Source organism: Nilaparvata lugens, chromosome 9, assembly GCF_014356525.2.
Source record: "Nilaparvata lugens isolate BPH chromosome 9, ASM1435652v1, whole genome shotgun sequence".
Classification (NCBI taxonomy): domain Eukaryota; kingdom Metazoa; phylum Arthropoda; class Insecta; order Hemiptera; family Delphacidae; genus Nilaparvata; species Nilaparvata lugens.
This window is the reverse complement of record NC_052512.1, coordinates 36,451,177-36,472,282: the sequence shown is the minus strand read 5'-3', so window position 1 is coordinate 36,472,282 and position 21,106 is coordinate 36,451,177. Positions and strand designations below refer to the sequence as shown.

At 35.1% G+C, this 21,106-nt stretch overlaps 1 protein-coding gene across 2 annotated transcripts in view; it reads left to right on the top strand.

Moving 5' to 3' along the window:
• LOC111053236 (sodium channel protein para) overlaps positions 1 to 21,106 on the top strand; it is a 265,185-nt gene that overhangs the window by 143,527 nt on the left and 100,552 nt on the right. The window contains exons 12-17 of one of the 2 annotated variants that reach the window (XM_039435819.1): positions 4,206 to 4,350; positions 12,247 to 12,411; positions 13,354 to 13,553; positions 14,504 to 14,651; positions 15,292 to 15,306; positions 19,799 to 19,954. In XM_039435819.1, coding sequence (XP_039291753.1) covers positions 4,206 to 4,350; positions 12,247 to 12,411; positions 13,354 to 13,553; positions 14,504 to 14,651; positions 15,292 to 15,306; positions 19,799 to 19,954 — 829 coding nt within the window. The remainder of the gene's footprint in view (positions 1 to 4,205; positions 4,351 to 12,246; positions 12,412 to 13,353; positions 13,554 to 14,503; positions 14,652 to 15,291; positions 15,307 to 19,798; positions 19,955 to 21,106) is intronic. The other variant, XM_039435820.1, reaches the window with a different exon arrangement.

Below are 21,106 nucleotides of genomic sequence, written 5' to 3'. Positions count from 1 at the left end.
TTCCCTAACAATATTTCTTTGAGTAAGAATATCTTCAGTTATCCATTCATCTACTTTGTCCAATTTACTTTTTACTTTGACTTTTTTTATTGGACAGCATACACTAATGTGAAATCTTAGAGTACCAATGAATTGCTTATATTTGTAATTTAGGTTACAACTGTTATAAACACTACTCCAATTTTCTTGAAGCAGTTCCTGCTTCAAACAATTTATATTTCCTAGCTCATATTGCTGAATTTCTTTCACAAAAGTTTTTTTTCTGCTTGGATTCTGGCCCTGCAACTTAACATCTAAAATTTGATAGTTATGATCTGATAGATCTGAGCTACCTAACCTGACATTACAACCTTCTATATTTGTGAGGATATTATCAATAATTGTCTGTGAAGTTCGAGTTACTCTTGTATATTCGTGGACCTTAATTTCTAAATTATTCATATTAATAATATCTCTAATATCCTCTGTCATTTTATCCTGCCTGGCAAAATCGGTATTGAAATCTCCTACTACTATAACATTTGTGAAACGAGCGGTTGTAATTTCCAAAAGTGTGTGGAGCAGCTCACAAAATTTTTTCCAGTCACCATTTGGTGACCTATAGATACCTAACACTGCTACCTCAAATTGATCATCAATTTTTAACCTTAGTCCCGTCACCTCTAAATCCATCTCAACAGAAAATCTCTTAACAAAATCCAGTTCATAAGTTTGGGTATGTTTAGCATTGCTAGTGAATATACATACACCACCACTTCTATGAGCTATTCTACAAAATTCTGATCTCAGTGAATAGCCTGGAATCCTAACTTGATTTATTTCCTTTATTTTTAAGCCATGCTCTGTGACAATAACAATGTCAGGATCCTCCTGTTTAAGAAATACTTCTAATCTGTCAATTTTGTTGCGAAGATACTGAATATTTTGATGATAAATACTAAAAACCTTACCATCTTGTGCTACTCTATCTCTAGCATTTGTAGCTATTTCCCTTTCCCTGTTTGAGCCAATTTGGTAAAAAATAATTCAAACAAATTAGAGGTTAAGGCTGGAGTGCCGCAAGGATCGATCCTTGGACCGTTGCTTTTTTTACTATATATTAATCGTTTGCCAGATGAGTTGATAAATGGTAGAGTCTGCTTGTTTGCTGACGATACATCACTTATCTTCAATAATCGAGTTCTAGATGATTTAGAAATAAATGCCCATATAGGTGTACAGTCAATGGTCCAATTTTTAAATCAAATGAAGTTAACTATTAACAGCAATAAATGCCAATTCCTTCAATTCAAGAACAAATATAATCCGAATGAGGATAGGGCGCTTAATGTATTTATAAATGATTGTCAACTTGAACAAGAAGAAGAGATAGCATTTCTTGGAATCTTATTGGATAGACGATTGACTTGGACCCCCTACATCGAAAAAATTTGTAATAAAATGTCTTCTGCTGTATTTATTCTCAGACAACTTTCCAGGTTGAAAGACAAAAAGTTACTCCTAACAGCATACCACGGTCTTTTATTGTCACATGTGAGGTATGCTATTTTAGTTTGGGGTAACACATCTAAACAGAACCTGGACAGAGTTTTCAAAATACAGAAAAGGGCTATTAGGTGTATGGAAGGTATAAATGATAGACTGGAGTCATGCAGGCCTTTATTCAAAAGACTTGGACTGCTAACAGTGCCTTCTTTGTATCTTTATGAAACAATCTTGTATGTGAAAATGAACAGTATAACCCAAAATTTTAATATTCATGATCACAATACACGACATAGAGCCGATTATTATCTAGAAAGCCATAATAGCAGACTTTTTGAGAAAAAGCCTAGCTATATTGGTAGGGTATTTTATAATAAACTACCAAATACATTGAAAAATCAGGAAAGTATGAAAATATTCAAGAATCAACTAAAAAAGCTTTTGGTCGATGGAACATATTATAGTATCCAAGAGTTCCTTTCCATCTGAATATCTGGGTTGGTTTCAATGTCTTGACATTCTGTGTGTATGAATACACAGTATTTTCTATGTTATAAATAAACTGGACAGCCTTTTTACTTAGGTACATACTGCGATTTATATTCAAACCATATGTGTATATATTACTTATGCATATTATATGGTATATTGACTTGTCTTATACTCCATCCTGGGGTCCCCAAGACGTAATCAAAAAAAAAAAAAAAAAATACTGGTATCAGCTATCCTCTATAGAGCCCCCTGTGGGTTGGGAGAGCTTTGATTCGATCATCGTACTCAAGAATGTGTTGAAAACCAGAATTCACCCACAGTATCCATGCTTGTCGTAGGAGGCGACTAAAATGGACCTCAAGGCAACTCTATAAGTTGCCTTGCCTTCGAACCCACGAGATCTGCCCCATCAGGGCAGTTTCGGAGGGGCAAAAAGAAAAACTCACGAGACCAGAGATGGGTGAAACTCCAGACACAAATGTGGGTCAAGAGGCTGAGTCGAGGGTGGCCGGGCGCCGGGGGCCCTAGAGGCGTCTCCTCTCTCAGCGGAAGGACCTACAAAAAGGCCAGGAGTGGAACTCACGTAGATCACGAGTTTGTGGGTGGAGAGGCCAAAACTCACCACTGCTCAAAGAAGGGCGGCCATTCAGGCAAAACTTCTTGGGAGAGGTGAGGCTTTTGACCCTGCAGAGTTTTGGAGGGGCAAAAAGAAAAACCCAAGAAACCAGAGATGGGTGAAACTCCAGGCACTAATGTGGGTCAAGAGGCTAAGTCAGGGGTGGTCGGCCGCCCTAGAGGCAACTTGGCCGCCCCTTTTCAGCGGAAGGGCCTACAAAGAAGGCCAGGAGTGGAACTCACGTAGGTCACGAGGACTAATCAGTCTGAAGAGACTGCCAAGCATATCAGACTGGATTGCGACAAGGATTGCAACCAGGTGATGGATGGAATGTTAGTAATGGACAAACTCCTGGTTCTTGTAAAGGACATAGGTATGTTAGCCTAACTAACATACTACTTGGGAACACAATAAGCTTCGGTTGACGTGTGGGGCTCTTTGAACCTTTGTATCCTTGAATCCGTCCCTTTAAAAACAATAAACAATAAACAATCCTCTATAGAAGGCACTGGAAGGCAGAGAATCAAATCAAATCAAATGATTTATTTTCGCCATTAAAAAAAAACAAAAACAATCACAAATAAAGAGCGAATCAAAAAATTATGAATAATAAATTTAAACAAAATACAAGTGTTAACTTAAAAATAAGAAAATAATAATACAAAATCATAAATATCTCTTTACATATGTAAATATAATTTACTTATTATATATGGCATCACCAGCAAAAGAATAAACTTTGCCCGCTGGTGACCGTTGCAAATCGAAAATAGTATAATAATATTTAAAATAAAAAAAAAATCCTCATCATTTAGTCATTTCTGAGAATGAAAAAAAGATAAAAGTAAATAAATTATAAGGGATACAATAAATTTTAATTTAAATAAGGTTTTCTATTGAAGTGAAATATTTTGCAATTATCCAATTTTTATATCATTACTGGTATCTCTAGTTATATGTGTTAAATTAAAAGGTAATATATTTATAAACTTGCTGCTTAAATATATCAACTGTCTCTTAACTAGTGTAAATTTTGCATTAGTAATTTTTAATTAGTGTAAATCGGTTGTACTGTTATCGCATCGTTCTCCACTACAACTATTACGTGGACCTCAATATACCTTTGTAGCTTTTCACGAAAAAACTCAAATTTTTAGTTGCTTCTCTATTAATTTTTGTGTGATTTTCGTCGTTGGCCAGAAAAATCGCTCTCATCTTTTTCCAGATGAGAATTATATGAATGCAGATGATATGAGAAACGATATGAATTCACAAATCCTTTACAGAAACATTCCTATTTACTTGAAAATCATTAATAGCTATGAAATATTTAAGAGAAGGTTTCTGAGTGGCTGGCTTTCCTGGGAAAATACTTGACAGAAGCAATCTTTTTTTATGTTTTATATTCCAATTATCAAGCACTGTAACATTTATAATTTTGGAAATATTGAAAAAAAAAACATATTTTTGACTCGACTTGAATTAGATTCATTAATTCATGAATTGAAACATAATATGATTAGTTAAATGAAGTCATTTGCATGTGTGTCTTTTGGATCTTCACAAAAATGTTGGAACTATTGATGGTGAATAACTTGTTGAATGTTTTCAGACAATGTGAGCCGGGATATATGTGCCTACAGGGATTTGGGAAAAATCCCAACTATGGCTACACCAGCTTCGACACTTTCGGCTGGGCTTTCCTCTCAGCTTTTCGTCTCATGACACAGGACTACTGGGAAAATCTCTATCAGCTTGTGAGTAGAGAACATTTATGTGAATTGCTCATTCAGTTGAGCTTTATATACATCAAACTTGATCAATCAAATTTCCTGAGTAGTTGTGAAGGTGTGTGTAATGAAAAACCTCTGCATTCTAGGCTTTATTGAACAGTAATGAATTCATAACAGATTCAAAATTAGAATAAATAGTTCAACATCTGATAACAGAAACATAAGAAGAAAAACACTAGTCATATGATGATTCAATATCATCACATTCTTCCCGTCTTTAGGAATTCAATGAATAGTCTTTCAAATAAGAAGGCATTTTGCGCTCTCTATAAGATCTTAGCAGGGTGCCATCAGGAGGCTCTTCTTCATCACTGAGGGGGAATCCTGTATTTGTTTCATCTTGATTTTCATGATAATTTTCTTGATTGTTCTCAGGCTCTGCGTGATCACTAAGGCTTGATCCTGCATTTGTATCATCTTGATTTTTATCGTTATCTTCTTGAATGCTCTCTTCTCCTCGAGGGGCAAGGTTTTTCAATGATACAGTTGTCTCTCTTCCATCACTAAGCCGTACCTTGGCATATTGTGGGTTGATTTGAAGAATATCCACCTCCTCGACCAATGGATCGAATTTACTTCTTCGTATAGGTACTTTCATTAGGACTTTGTTTGAAGGGGCAAGCCAGGTTGGAAGTGCTATACCATTAGATGATTGTCTATAGTGTCGGAACATCCTATCATGTGGCGTCTCATTAGTAGCCGTGCACAATAGGGATCGAATAGAATGTAGAGAATCTGGGAGCACAGATTCCCAATCAGATACATCCAAATTTCTATGCTTCAATGTAAGAGACACTGTGCGCCAAATTGTACCATTTTCTCGTTCGATTTGGCCATTTCCTGGTGCGTTATAAGGTGATGACATGGAAGTGGCTACTCCTCGATTATGAAGGAATTCCTGCAGCTCTCTGGATTTGAAAGAGGTTCCATTGTCAGTATGTACATAAGAAGGTAAACCAAATGTGGTAAACAAGTTCACAAGGCACTGAATTACAGTTGATGAATTCATATTCGGACAAGGGTATGCAAACGGAAACCTAGAGTACTCATCAATTATTGTCAACAAATATTTGTTTTTAGTTTTTGATGGAAGAGGACCCTTGAAGTCCACGCTTAATCTTTCAAATGTATGTGTCGCCTTTATGAGAGTAGATTTCAATTTCTTGAAAAATTGAGGTTTTATTGCATTACATGTTTGACATGAAGAAGTCATTTTTCTGAGATCCTCAACTGAATAGGGTAAATTATGAGTTCTTACCCAATGAATCATTCTGGTCACTCCAGGGTGACACAAGTCACAGTGTAGGGAGTGTAATTTATCGGTTTGAGTTGCATTACACACTCTGGAAAGTGCATCTGCTACTTGGTTGTCCTTTCCTGGTCTGTAAATTATTTCGTAATTGTAGCATGACATCTCCAATCGCCATCGTTGTATTTTTTCATTTTTTATTTTATTTTGATGAGTCATATCAAACATGAATGATACAGAGCGCTGGTCAGTGATAATTTTGAAGAATCTTCCAAGTAAGAAATGTCTCCACTTTTTAAGAGCACACACAATAGCAAAAGCCTCTTTTTCAATGGATGAATGTTTACGCTCACTATCATTCAGCTTCTGAGAAAAGAATGCTACTGGACGTCCACACAGTGATAGGACAGCTGAAATTGAAAAATCAGATGCATCTGTTTCAACCACAAAAGGTTCAAAGTCGTCAATTGTACTAACTACTGCCTCAGAAATCTCAGTTTTGAGTTGATTGAAGTCAGCTATAGCTTCAGAAGTCAAAGGAAAGGTCTTTGCTGTAAGAAGCCGTTTAGCTTTATTTGAATAATTGGATATCCATTTGGAATAGTGTGCCAACATTCCAATTGTTCGCTCAAGAGCCTTTCTATTATCTGGGGGTGGAAGATTGAGCAATGGTTTCAGACGTTCAGGGTCAGGAGAAATTGTCCCATTTTCAATTTTATAGCCAAGCAAGCTTATTGAAGTAAGTGAATATTTGCTTTTTTCTGTATTGATTGTAAAATTATATTTTTGTACTGCATCTAAGAATTTTTTGAGATTCAAATCATGTTCCTTCTGATTCTTACCACATATTGTCACATCATCCAGGTATGCATACGTTTTTTCAAGTTTTTCATTATTAATAACATTATCAATGACTCGCTGAAAAGTGGGTACACCATCTGTCAGACCAAAAGCAAGCCTTCGAAATTGATACAAACGGCCACATGCCTCAAATGCAGTGAAAGGTTGATCTTTTTCTCGTAGGGGTACCTGGTGGTAAGCGCTTTTCAAGTCAATAGTGGTGAATACAGAGTTTTTTGAGACCTTAGAAACAATATCTTCAAGGCTAGGGAGGGGATATGCGTCAAGGTGTGTGTATCGGTTAATAGTTTGAGAATAGTCTATTACCATTCGCTTTTTGTGATTTTCGTTCTTCACTACAAATGCTTGAGCTCTCCAGGGAGACCTGCTTTCTTCAATAATTCCATCAGCTAGCAGTTTCTCAATTTCTTTCTCCATGAAACTAGTGTCTTCAAGAGAATGCTTTCGGGATTTAGTAATTATAGGTTTAATGTCTTTAGTTAAAAACTCAAAAAGTGGTGGAGGTTCTATCTTTGCTGGAGCCAGATAATTGATAGTCAATGGGGGTTTAGTTCCTCCAAATGAAACTCTAAGTTCAGAGTGTTGATTAAGTAAGTCATGTCCTACAATAACATTAGCACACAAATCAGGCAATACACTGAATTTTGTTTTGGGGTAATGTTGACCTGAAAATTCTAAATGAGCTACACAATAAAAGGAAATGTTCTTTCTTAGTGATGTTGAAGCCATGGACACTGCACCAGTTGTAGGGTACATTTCAAGTCCACATTTTTTAGCAAAACAGTGTGAAATAAATGTCTCAGAGCTTCCTGTATCTATCAAAGCAGAAGTAGGAATGTTGTTTACCTGAGCTTGTACTGTAGCATTTTCAAGAACAGTAGAGGCTGCAATAAGCGCCGAAGATGAAGAAGTTTTAGTAGATTTGCAGACATTTTTCCAATGACCTATTTTCTGGCATTTTTCGCATGAGTCATTTAGTGCAGGGCACTGCTGACGTGTTTTATGTCGCTGACGACCACAAAAATAACATTTTTGAAAACTTGAGCTTCCAGTTTTTACAACTGACAAATTTGTTTCTTTACATGAATTTTCTGAAGAATTATTTGAAGTGGCATTAAGAGTTATTTCAGAAGAGTAAGAAGCTGATTGATTTCTGGCAGATTCCAAGGCACGTGCTTTTTCAATAGCTTCATGAAGAGTTAGCTTGTCAAACTCCAAAAGTCTCAGTCTTATCTGATGAGAGCTGAGGCCCCGGATAAATGAATCACGAATGTATGTTTTCCTATGAGTTTCAGAATCAACATCTGCAAACCCACAATTCTTACTCAGTTGTTGTAAAGCTTGGTTATATTGGTCAATTGTCTCATCTGAAGACTGTTTTCTAGTTGCCAATTTATGTCTAGCGAATATTTCATTTATTGGTTTTACATATGCAGATTTTAGTGCGTCAATAGCAGAAGTATATGAATTTTTGTCGGCAATTGTTTGATAAACAGAATGAGATAGAAAGTTGGTAAGCAACCGCAACTTACTTTCATCATCGATGTCTTCTTCGTCAAAAGTTGCGATGAAATTCTCAAAAGTCTTTAGCCAGAAGTTCCATTCTTGTAGAGCTGTTGGAGAATTCGGATCACCATCAAACTTGTCTGGTTTCAAAAATTTGTCCATCGTAACGCGAATTTTCAGTTTTCGTTTCCAGAAAAGATTTGAAGATTATACATTTGTTGTTGAATAGAAATTGTGAAATAGAGAATAGAAATTGATTGACTCGTATTTGATAAGATGAATTGATTTGATGATTTTAGATTACTGATCAATAAATTGTAATGAAAAACCTCTGCATTCTAGGCTTTATTGATCAGTAATGAATTCATAACAGATTAAAAATTAGAATAAATAGTTCAACATCTGATAACAGAAACATAAGAAGAAAAACACTAGTCATATGATGATTCAATATCATCACAGTGTGATAATGTGGTAGTTATCCATTATGAATTCAAAATAATATCTATCTATCTATAATTATATAAAAGCGAAATGGCACTCACTGACTGACTGACTGACTGAATCACTCACTCACTCGCAGAACTAAAAATCTACTGGACCAAAATCGTTCAAATTTGGTAGGTATGTTTAGTTGGCCCTTTAGAGGCGCACTAAGAACGGATTTGGAAAAATTTACAAAGATACGTCCAAAATTTTCCAGCGTTTTTTAGAGCTTTATCGAGAACAAATGAACAGAAAATGTTCAAATTTAGTACAGAAGCTCAGCTAGGGTGTAATAATGTTGTGTTAGAAGGAATTTGCAATAACGTCAAAGATACGCCCAAAATTAGCGTTTTTTTGCTTTTTCTCAGATTTATCGAGAACAAATGAACAGAAATTGTTCAAATTTTGCACAAAAGCTAAGCTAGGGTGTAATAATGTTGTGTTAAAAGGAATTTGAAATAACGCCAAAGATACGCCCAAAATTAGCGTTTTTTATTTGTGTTTTCTCAGTTCTTTCATCAAGTAATAGACAGAAAATGTCTAAATTTTAGACAGAGGTCTAGGTAGGGTCTAAAAATGTTGTGATGAGGTAACTTTAATATTTCATCAAAGATACACCCAAAATCAGCGTTTCTCTGCGTTTTCTCAGTACTTTGACTTTCTGATGGAATGAAGCATGCTCAAATGAAAAATGCAGGCGAGCGAAGCGTGCCTGATGATCTCATTTCTGGACGATCCAGTCGGGGGTCCAGGGGGCGGAGGCCCCTGGCTAGACGGATATGGCGAGCGAAGCGAGCGTGACGGCTAGTAATAATATATATATTCTAAGAACTATCCTAATATTTGGACGTTTAGAGTTAAAATTTAGAAATAGAGAAAGGTATGGGCAATAGTCTGTTTTTTCTTTTCTGACTATTGTATTGTTTGATCTGCCCAATAAATGAATAAATAATAAAAACAATATAAAAATCTTGCAGTAGGTACCCTTTATTTTTTAAAAACTTAAAAATAGTTCAAGAACTTGAAAATGACCTAAGTTAGGGTCGAGACTAGTTGTTGAACTATTTAAAGTTTAAAAAAAGGTACTACAAGATTTTTATATTGTTTCTATTAATTTGTTAAAAAAAAGTCTATGTGAGTGGAGTGTTTTTATGAATAAATAAATACAAGGAGCATTGTTGTCAGGTGTACCTGAAGATCTATATCAGATACAATTGATAACAATTGATAACTTTATTCTTGTAGATATTATGTTACTCTATATATGAATTTGTTCAAGGAACAAATAAATTTGAATTTGAACTTGAGATAGAATGCTCTTCCTGGTCTCAGATTGTATAGTGGCAGTGGAGAAAGATGGGAGAACAACGTTGCCGATCATCTGTCTTGTCAATGCCTTCTATGGAGGGTAATTGATACCGGTTCATTGATGTAATATTAACTGTTCATTCTCGTTTAAAAAAATCAATTATATTTTATCAAGCAAGATTATATTTTTCAAGTATTTCATAATGAATTTTTCATAATCAAGATTATAGTATATTTCGCACCTAGGGTCGAAAATGTACGTTTTCCGGCTCGAGATCGCGGTTTTCAAGTTCGAGACGAAGTCGAGAACTTGAAGCGTTCGAGAGCCGGAAAAACATTTTTGCCCGTGTTGCGAACGCTATTTTTCGCCACACCAAAAAAAACTTCCCATTGAAAAATAAATATCCCATTGAAATTGAAAAATAAATAAAATTCAAACATCCTATTTTGATAGTTTGAATCTTGGTTATGACAACTTTCACTGTCAATTAATTTCAATATTAGGCTACTAATTAATAATTCACAATAGTGACAATATTTTTATACTATTAATATTTCGAATAATTGTTTGAATTTTTATAGCTCGCGCTTTGCTCCTGGTGCAATATCTCATGGATAGATGGATGAATAGAATTTTCATTACTATTTTGAAATAATGTGATTAAAAAATTAATATAATTGCATATTTCACAACTTGTCTCAAAATATATCTAAAAAATTGAAAATTACGGTAACTAATATAAAAAATAGCTAATAAAAGTCGAAATTCATCGACAAAAAAAATGTCATTGACCGAGGTTCGAACCTAGATCATGTTTGTAATTCACTGAGCATTGAGTTCTGATGTATTACGCCTTTACGCTCTCGGCCAGTAGGGGCCTGTAAGTTACAGGCTTATTAAGTAGGCTACTATAATATAGTGTATACCGGCAAACTTGAAGCCGGTTTGCCGGCATTTTCACAACAAAATATTGCTCTGAAAATAGTTAAATCATAGAGAAAACATTCGAAGATTCAATCTTGAGTGGGCCTAATGTTTTCTCTATATGGTTTGATATTGAAGAAAAATCATCTAAAAGTTTTAATAATGAATTACGGAAAAATTACTAGGAATTTTTCAGTCAAGGCTGAGTTTCACCAGTAGGCTTACCTTAAACTTCAGATCTCTGCTGTATTTTCCTATTATTATTGTTGATTGTATTGCATTAAGAAGTGGAATTCGATAATAAAAAAGAAACAATTATTACTCTACCTCACTTTTAAATATTGATACAATTATTGTACTTTGATTTCAAATTCGATTCTTCACTTTTAAATACTTGCGATACGTACCTTTCTGACAATGGACAATGCAGCCAACATTATATTGTTGAGGCTATGGAGATATCATCGTATTCTATTGTTTGATATCAAAAACACAATAATAAATATTAAATTATGAAACAGTAATATTTATAAAATATATTATAGACATGATACCGCGATTCACGATACATAATTATATAGATTATTACAGTCGTTATGAGATTATCTCTCTATGATTTTTGTGAGATCGGACACGATCAGCTGTTATTCAAGGTCATTTTACAGCCCTAGGGCCGTAAAGTTTTACCGGCCTGGTCGGAAAACAATCACTTTCGGCCTCCATATGACGCATGTAAACCAGCTCATTACATCCAAGTGTGGCGGAAAATATTTTGTTAATTAATTATTAATTCTACATTGTTAAAAAGCAATCTGACAACAGAGCAAATCGAGAAAGAGATAGCGCTATCCGCTTTGTTAAATGATAGACAAAAGATCAATATAATCTATAAATAAACACTGCCATTATAGCATGGACCTCTCTATAGAGCACTATGGAAAATGGATAGAAAACACGTGGTGGTTTTTGAGCCACTCTGTATCTAGCACAAGAAAAATTTTGCATGAAAAATTGGTTCTAGACTCCTCTTATGTATTTAAACAATATATTAAAAAATGAGAACTATAATATACAGTAAATAATTGCAAGTCCATCCTCTTTTTTATGTCTTTATTGACTGGACTAGTAGGTGTTGTGGGAAATTCGCTTTTGGTGATGATTGTTCAGAACAGATGATTAGCATTGTCGATACACAAACCCAACCAGCCATTAGCTGTTTTTACACCGACACCGATATATCGGCGAGACGACACGACAGGACAGAATTTTGACTCTGATGGACAGTATTGAAGGATGCTGTGGTTGTTAACTGCGTGTGGTCCACTGTTAACAGAACTACTAGTATTCCACTATAATAGACTTGATAAGTGCCGTGTGACAAATGGTAGTAACACTGATCATTGACATTGAACATTCAAATTTCTTCATAAAACTGTTTGAGCAGCATATGATGTTTATATATTTCACAACTGTTATATATTAGTCGGGACCGACAATTCAACTTGTTCAATTGTTTTGTTCGCAGGTGCTGAGATCGGCTGGACCGTGGCACATGCTGTTCTTTATAGTGATTATATTTTTAGGCTCGTTCTACCTTGTGAACTTGATCTTGGCCATTGTCGCCATGTCATACGACGAATTGCAGAAGAAAGCTGAAGAAGAAGAAGCGGCTGAAGAAGAAGCGTTGAGAGTAAGTGCTCTCTCCCTCTCTCTTATCTGATTGTCTCTATACTATATAGTGGAACTTCTTTGTAACGAATCACCCGGTATAACGTGTTATTTTTCAATTCACTTGAGAACGTCTTCCAGAATTCAGTCATTCAGAATTACACAACTTATAGGAAAGTATCACAGGATGGAGCTCAAAACGCTTCTAATAATAATTCATACAACAGTCCAAATGTACTCAAAAATAGTAAACTGAACCTCTATTTAGTGAATAAAATACGTATCAGACCCTCTATAATATAACAAATATTTTGCGAGTTCGTTGGCAATTTTTTACCCCTGTATAACAACGAATATCCCAATATATACTGAAACATAACGGAAATAGCCTCTATCGACTAGCACTGTCATGTGAATTCTGATCGAGTAGGGCTACCAACTTCATGCGCAAAATAAAATTTTCCCTTATCAGAAATAAAACAAAACACACACTTAAAATAGCGTAACATGACTAGAAAAACTCTCTGTAGATTAACACATGTAGACTTCAATCTGTAAACTAATGTAGCCTGAATATTTAGTAACAATAATGATTCCTCTTGTAGCTTTTTGATTTTGCTGCATGATTGTTTGTGATACCAGAGAGGATATAAAATAATCTATAAGTTCTCAAAATCCTCCATTAGCTACAATCCTCTATTAATTAGTTAAACTATTGAGGCCAAGCCACACGAAGCGTTTTTTCAAGCGTTTCAAACACGGAAGCTCCCCGATTGGCTGATTATCAGCTAATTTTCAACCCAATCACCCAATCGGAGTCCTGCTGTCTCGTCTGACAATGCCTGAAGAAACGCTTTGTGTGTCTTGGTCCTTATTTCCTATCATGTTATGATGATACGGACAATGAAAGTCGAATAGTGTTTTCTTGGAGATATGAAAAATAATAGTCGAATTGTGTTTTCAGGAAGCGGAAGAACAAGCGGCCGCTCGTGAGAATAAGAGGCAAGCACGAGCCGCGGCGGCTCAAGCAGCGGCGCAGGCAGTCGTTGACGCGGAAAACGCGACTCTAGCCGCGGCGGCCGGAATCGCGGCGGGCGAAGCCGCGGGTGCGGCTGATAACGCCGCTGGAGTTGCTAAGTCCACCTCTAGTTTTTCCTGTCACAGGTGAATGAATGAATGAGTTTATTTTCAGATAAAACTTAACAAAAGATAAGAATATGCTTTCTGAGTAGTAGTGTAGGTAATATTGTGGTAGTTATTCATACTTAATAAAAATACTTTCATTTTTCAAAGGTACCATTTCTTGGTTTCTCTCAAATAACTCGAAAACTATGCATCTTACGGATATGACTGTTTCATAAAGAATTGAAGCTTAGATAATTGCCTACAATATTCATCACTTGAGTTTCTATTTAGGGAGTTTTTCTGTTTTTAGTCCCGAAGGCGAAAAAGTGACTCTTCAGTATTATGTTTCAGGGAGTAAAGTAAGTACTTTAGACAGTAGGTGAAGGAAAACACTTTTGCCGCCAATGCTCTGCTATTTTTGCTATCATAACTTTTTAAAAATCGATGGAGAAACTATTTGATGATTATGAACTTATAGAGTATCAGAGTCTCCTAAATTTAATGCTTGATTTCACAATATCACGCATTTCTATACGACTGTTACAGCATCTCTCGTCTTGAGTATGAAATCTTCAGTTTTGCAACAATAAACCAATTATTGACAAAGGAATTTTGAGAGAATGCTCTGAACACAATTTTTGACTTTGCAGCATTGTTGGAATTAGTTAGCAGGTGAACATATCAAAAGTCCTCATCCCCTACCCCTGTGATTAAGTGATCAGGAAATTGCATTTCTTTTGTTTAGTGGAGCTTTGTGATGTTTCCCTGAGTCTCCGAGATATTCGCCCTTATTACACAAAACATAAATGTGGGGTCAAAAAGTGTCTTCCAAACATTTCCTTCTAATACCCTTTCTTGAGCAGTTATTGCCTGGATTATAGCACCCAACAGAACTAGTAATTCAGATAGTACTTGTTTTGGGTATGCATCCCATTTTCAGGTGTCAAAATACAATTTTTTCTCAATCTATTTATTTTATTTCTTTGCAGCTACGAATTGTTTGTTGGCCAGGAGCGACAGAATCACGACGACAACAATCGCGAAAAGATGTCACTGCGATCGACCGACTCGCTCAGCCAATCACAGCGTCCCGCCACGGGTCCACCTGCCGGCGCCATTGTTAGGAAAGTTAGCGCGGTAAGTTCAAATTCAAATAAGCTTCCAATAGAAAAAATCAATATACTCATAGTTTTACTGAGAAGAATATTAAATCAAAACTCATATTCCATTCAAGTTCCATTCTCTCCGAACATTTACAAAGATGGTCTGATGGAAGGAATTTTCACAAATCAGATTGACAATCTGAACAAATTGTCAGAGACATTTTAAAAAGGCTAATTTTCAATCTCCACAGATCTGTCTACAATATTAATATAAAAATGGAAATGAATATACAGTAAAAAACAAAATAATAATGACTCATAAAAATACACATTCAAGTATTAATGGCATCACCAGCAGAAAGAGAAGACTTTGCTTTTTTTACTATACAATTTTATTATATAGTGGAATCTCAATATAGAACACCTCGTTATAGTATTGGGAATACTATATATATATATATATGCTGATGATGTGTGAGCACACACGAAAGCATGCTCCAGTTAAATAATAATTTTTATTGAAATAAAGTAGATTTTTTGACAACATCTGAAGTCAGTGAGACAATCAACTATATTATTCGTTACCCAGTTTCTAGTAATCAACTTTCTCTTGTAGGGTTCGAATTCCTCAAGATCAATCATAAATTATAAACTAGCTTTATTTTAATTTACAGGACAGTCAGACAGAGGTATGTAGTTTTACCTCGCTTACAGTATTTTTTCTTTACATCTAGCATCCAGCAATTATATTTTCTTGTCTTGAATGCTTAAATGAGAATTCCTAAGCTTTACTTGAATTCAACGACTGAGCCCGGACCCTATAACATATTCACATAGTACGATTCATACGATTTGACAAACTGAAAACTTGACGTAATGAAATTTTGAAAATTTTAAAATAGGCCTATAACCATCCTCGGTTAATTAAGAATTTATATGCAAAATTTCAAGTTAAACAGTCCAGTGGTTCAGACGTGACGATGCGTCAAACATAATTCTCCTATCCCGTACGTGTATAAGCCAATTCTTTCTTTTATTATAGTATAGATGAGCTGGCAGTGTATTAAGGGTGGTCGCGAGTCCATTTGTTACATATACGCCTGTGCCAAATTTTTCAAAAACTAATGTATAGTTGAATACTAATACACTAATCATGTTTCTTATGGCTTGTGTCAATGAGAATGAAGAAAAAATATTATCAAACAGCCATAGTGAATCAAACGTTATAAAGGCAGTGAGAAAAGGTAGGCAAACTGCGTTGCCGATTCTCTGCCTAGTAACTGTCTTCCATAGAGGATAGCTGATACCGGCATATCTGATGTAATATTAAATGTTCATTCTTGCTCATAATAATCAATCATATTTTATTCGTCGAGAAAATATTTTTTTTCAGTGATTGAATAAATTAATTTCCATAATTGAGATTAAATATTTATTCAATTGATTATATTTCTACAATTTTAAAAATAAATCTGACAACGTTGCGGAGAGTAATAGCGCTATCTGCTTTGTCGAATGATAGACAAGGATAGCAACACCAATGTTTAACAAATACTGTCATTATTAAGTGCTCCTCACTATAATATAATTTGGCACTGTGTAAAGGTTGCATCTCATAATTTTTTGCCCTACAATTTATAGCTGGAATACATGAAATTATTTTTCTGAATATCACATCTATATTATATGGAAAATATTCTCTCCATTACATTTTTTGCATGAAATGGATTCCTCATGATTGCGGTCTGGCCTTTTGAACAATATTCTCTCTCTCTCACTCGTTCGCGCTCTCTTTTCTGTATCTACATGACAACAAACTAGGCATGCAAGATTTCAAATAATTTCATAATGGAGTAGTTAAAAAAATCGAAATTTCATTATGGTTGTCACATTGAGTATTTTTATCTACGAAGTCGTAGGTATAATAGCATTAAATCATCTAACCTTTACTATTATTTGAATTGATCATGGCCTTCATGAAATTCTTCAAGGCCTGAGACATTGTTGAGCTGAATAATAATATACATATTTCTATAAGTATATCATCAGATCATTAGTGTTTTAAATAGTTTATGATAGTTCATCTTGCATGGGAATGTATAAGAATGAAGGAATGATAAACAATATTGTCTAATTAACAGCGTTCTATTTTAAACCCCACAATGCTCACAAATATTCAATATCTAAAACTGTATGATAAAACTTCTTGAATAATAATATAGGCCTTCATATTTAATAAGTATATCATCAGCTCATTAGTGTTTTGAATAGTTTCTGGTAGTCCATCTTGCATGGGAATGTATAAGAATGAAGGAATGATGAAATATTGTTTAATTAGCAGTTGATAGCGTCCTATTTCATACCTTTCAACGTCCACAAGATTTATATATATATATATTTTGTAATTCATGTACTGTGTTTCTACGTGAATATTTGACTTTAGCTGGCGGCCGTTTTTACCCTAACTGACATGCGGAACTTGGCATGTATGCAGAGGTTTACCTGAATAATTGTAGGAATACATCTAAAGAATAACTATGAATAATGTATCATGCATCGTTCGTTCTTCTTAGAATATCTCAAGGGAAGGATAATACAAATATAACTGTCCAGAAAATCATTTCACGTCATCTGTTCCAACATTTGAAATTTGATATCCCTATTAAATTCGTTTTCAATTCTCAATCACTTATTAGTTTTTTGCACTGACACTATACAGATTCTAGGATACTTGAATACTCAAAACACAAAACTTAATTCAAAAATGTATGAAATAACTTATATTGCCTATAAAATTGCATAATTGAACAGTTTTATATTCAAAAGTATGTCATAAATACAAATTCACCTAGCTCTATAATTTTGGTCTAGAGCATTCAAATTAATACTATCAACCCAAATATTCTCTGAACTGTCACTTCAATAATCATCAATACCATTTATAATAAATGTGGAATTCACCTAAATTATAAATCATAAGTCTATAAGTCTGTATAGTCTAAACGCAAGGCGATCGTGCTTGATTCAAAATTGCTTTGTCGTTCAAATCTTGGTCGAAATCTCCTCACACAATTTGACCACACAGTCCAACCCCAAAAAGCAAACGCCCCTGGTGTCAGGCTGATGAAGATCCTCCCCAACAGTGAAATGCATTCTCATTTCTCGTCAAAAAGTAAGTGTTCTTTAAATATTTATATAGAAACACAGTGTCTAGACTACATCAACGTCATTACAGTGTTTAGTCATAGAAAACAACATCAATTTATATCTCCACCCATAATGATTTCTGTTTGAACCCCAAATATTTTCCATAAATAATGTAGATTGAACAGTGCATGACTTTCGTTTAATGTTCAGTCCCTCCCATAGAAATTATATTTTAGATTACTTTGGATAGGAAACAAAATTAAGTTACGAGCGTGATAAATGGAGCTCAATCGGAAGTTTGGAAGTGGAGGAAGTAGAATTATTTGAGAGTGCATTATTGAAAGTGAAATTATGAAGTTATAATATTGAAAGTGGAGGAACTGTACTCTGAATAAAACAAGTTAAGACTTGAACACAATATTCTTGTTAAGTGAAATTTCATACACAAGATAAATCAAATTTGACAACATGGTCGGTGCAGTGTTGTCAATTCGTATGTATCCAGTCATAATGAGCTGAATGAAAAGACTAGAATCTTACACAATCTGGCATCATTGATATTTTGTCCAAGTCTCAACTTGTTTTATTCAGAGCATAGTTTCGGTTGTTACAACACTAAATCAATTTCCAGTAAAGTGAGAAGTTGAACATCAAATAGAAGACGAAGACGAAGATGAAGAGGAAGAAGAAGAAGAAGAAGAAGAAGAAGATCTGAAGAATAAGTGCTAAGACACTTGGATTGTTTTTTCAGGCGTTTTTGCACTGATGGCGGGAAGCTCTTCGATTGACTGATTATCAGCTGATTACCGACACCAAGTCAATCAGCTGATAATCAGCAGAGATCCTGATAATCGGAAAGCATCCTGCCCTGCTTACTCGTCCGCCACCAGTGTAAAAACGCCTGAAAAAACGCTCCATGTGGCTTGACCCTAACATTAAGGAGAAGAAGAACAGTAACAAGAAGTAGAACAGTGAGTTGAAAGCAGTGAAAAGAGAGTAGAAAGATCATGATAGATAAGTATTCATTGAATTAGGCATTGCATGCATTATTGCATGCCTTAGGTGAAAGCTTGTCTTAGATCTACTTAACAGTGTTGTCGATTAAACACACAGTCCATTTTTTCATTTATTTAGGCATGGCAGCTATTAGGTTTATATGATTGGTTTCTTTAGACATCACATCATTCATTGATGTAACCCAATTAACTCAAAGTGACTCGATGTATGAATTTTGGCTGCTGTTGAGCTGTGAATATCCCACCATAGAGAAACGATAGCGTAAGTAGATATCCCATGGTATTGGGCGTTTATGTCGCAACTTTTGCTGTTATCCCAAGCAGATAGTACACATAGTTCTTTCCCATGCAGGTGTGTGACGCTGGTAGTCTCTCAAATTGTGCCGTTCCTACACTCTCACCCCAACAAAACAGTAAAAATTAACAATAATCGACAGTTTAATCGGCTTGAGATAACAGTAAAAGTTACGACATAAATTCCCTATACCATGGGATATCTACTTATGCTATTGTTTCTCTATGGTCCCATTCAATACAATCAAGATATTCACTATTGAATGTTTCATTATTCATTTATTCATTTATTTATACTACTCGTTCTCCACCATAGATAGCCTCTATAATTCGTTCTAAACGCTTGGTCTCGAATTATGGAGAATTCTATACTGATACTAATATTTTGTTAACATGTTGTTTGACGATATTCAATGACTATGTGATAAACGTTTGATCCCGTCAGCTACAAATTATGGAGGTTCCACTGATACTTATATTTTGATAACATGTACTTCAACGACTGTATATTTCCTGTAATAATTATATGTTGTGTTGAATGAATGAGTAAATCTCATCTTAACGAGTAAAACATTTATTTTTATTTTTTTCAAACCTGAAGATGGTGTGAACACTGAAGCTGTGATAATTTGTATTGTCAATCTATTATTTCATCAATTGAAAAAAGGGACTATTATTCTATTTGATAAATCTCATATTCTTTCATTCGAATTGACGTTTGCAGCCTAGCTTGAGTCTGCCCGGCTCGCCGTTCAACTTGAGGCGTGGCTCGAGGGGTTCACATCAGTTCACGTTGCGCAATGGCCGATCGCGGTTCGTGGCGGCTCCTCCTGGGGGAGACCGAAAACCTCTCGTTCTGTCCACCTACCTTGACGCACAGGTAAATTGCTTACGTCAGTCAATCAACTCCATTGTAAAAAAAATACATTTAAAACGTTATAATTGCAATTAAGAAAGGTGGAAGAACAACGTTGCCGATTCTCGGTATTGCCACTGTCTTCTATAGAAGTATGCCGAAGTACCGTCTTATATAGACGGTCACTGATACCGTAATATATGTTGTAATGATGACTGCACATTCATTTAAAAGCTCTAGAATCCTGTAGAATAGTTTCCTAAGAAGCAACTGTATTGAATAAAACACAAAATAAATGCATTTCTTTGAAAAATGATCTGCCATATTTTAAACATCGATATTTTTTTCAAATGATTTGATAATCAATTTACATAATTGAGATGAAATAATTCGTTGATTGATTATATCTACTTTGTTGAAAACGATATTTCAACGTGACATAGCTAGAAAAGTAAAGCACTATCTGTTTTTTCGAATGATAAACAAGGATGGCAAAACAAATGTTAATCAAATACTGCCATGATAATGTGGACTTTACTATAGGACTAGAGAGTATTCAGAACAGTGAAAAATGTTTGGCTCAATAAGTATACCGCACATAAATAGTCCAATGAAGATTGGAACAGCTGAGGACATCTTTGTGATAATTTGTATTGTCAATCTATTATTTTATCAATTGAAAAAAGGGACTTTAATTCTATTTGATAAATCTCATATTCTTTCATTCGAATTGACGTTTGCAGCCTAGCTTGAGTCTGCCCGGCTCGCCGTTCAACTTGAGGCGTGGCTCGAGGGGTTCACATCAGTTCACGTTGCGCAATGGCCGATCGCGGTTCGTGGCGGCTCCTCCTGGGGGAGACCGAAAACCTCTCGTTCTGTCCACCTACCTTGACGCACAGGTAAATTGCCTTCGCCAGTAAATCAACTCCATTGTAAAAAAATACATTTAAAAATAAAATGAAATATAATAAATACAAAAATGAGGCCCACGTTATAATTGCGATGAAGAAAGGTGGGAGAACAACGTTGCCGATTCTCGGTATTGCCACTGTCTTCTATAGAAGTATGCTGAAGTACCGTCTTATATAGACGGTCACTGATACCGTAATATATGTTGTAATGATGACTGCACATTCCTTTAAAAGCTCTAGAATCCTGTAGAATAGTTTCCTAAGA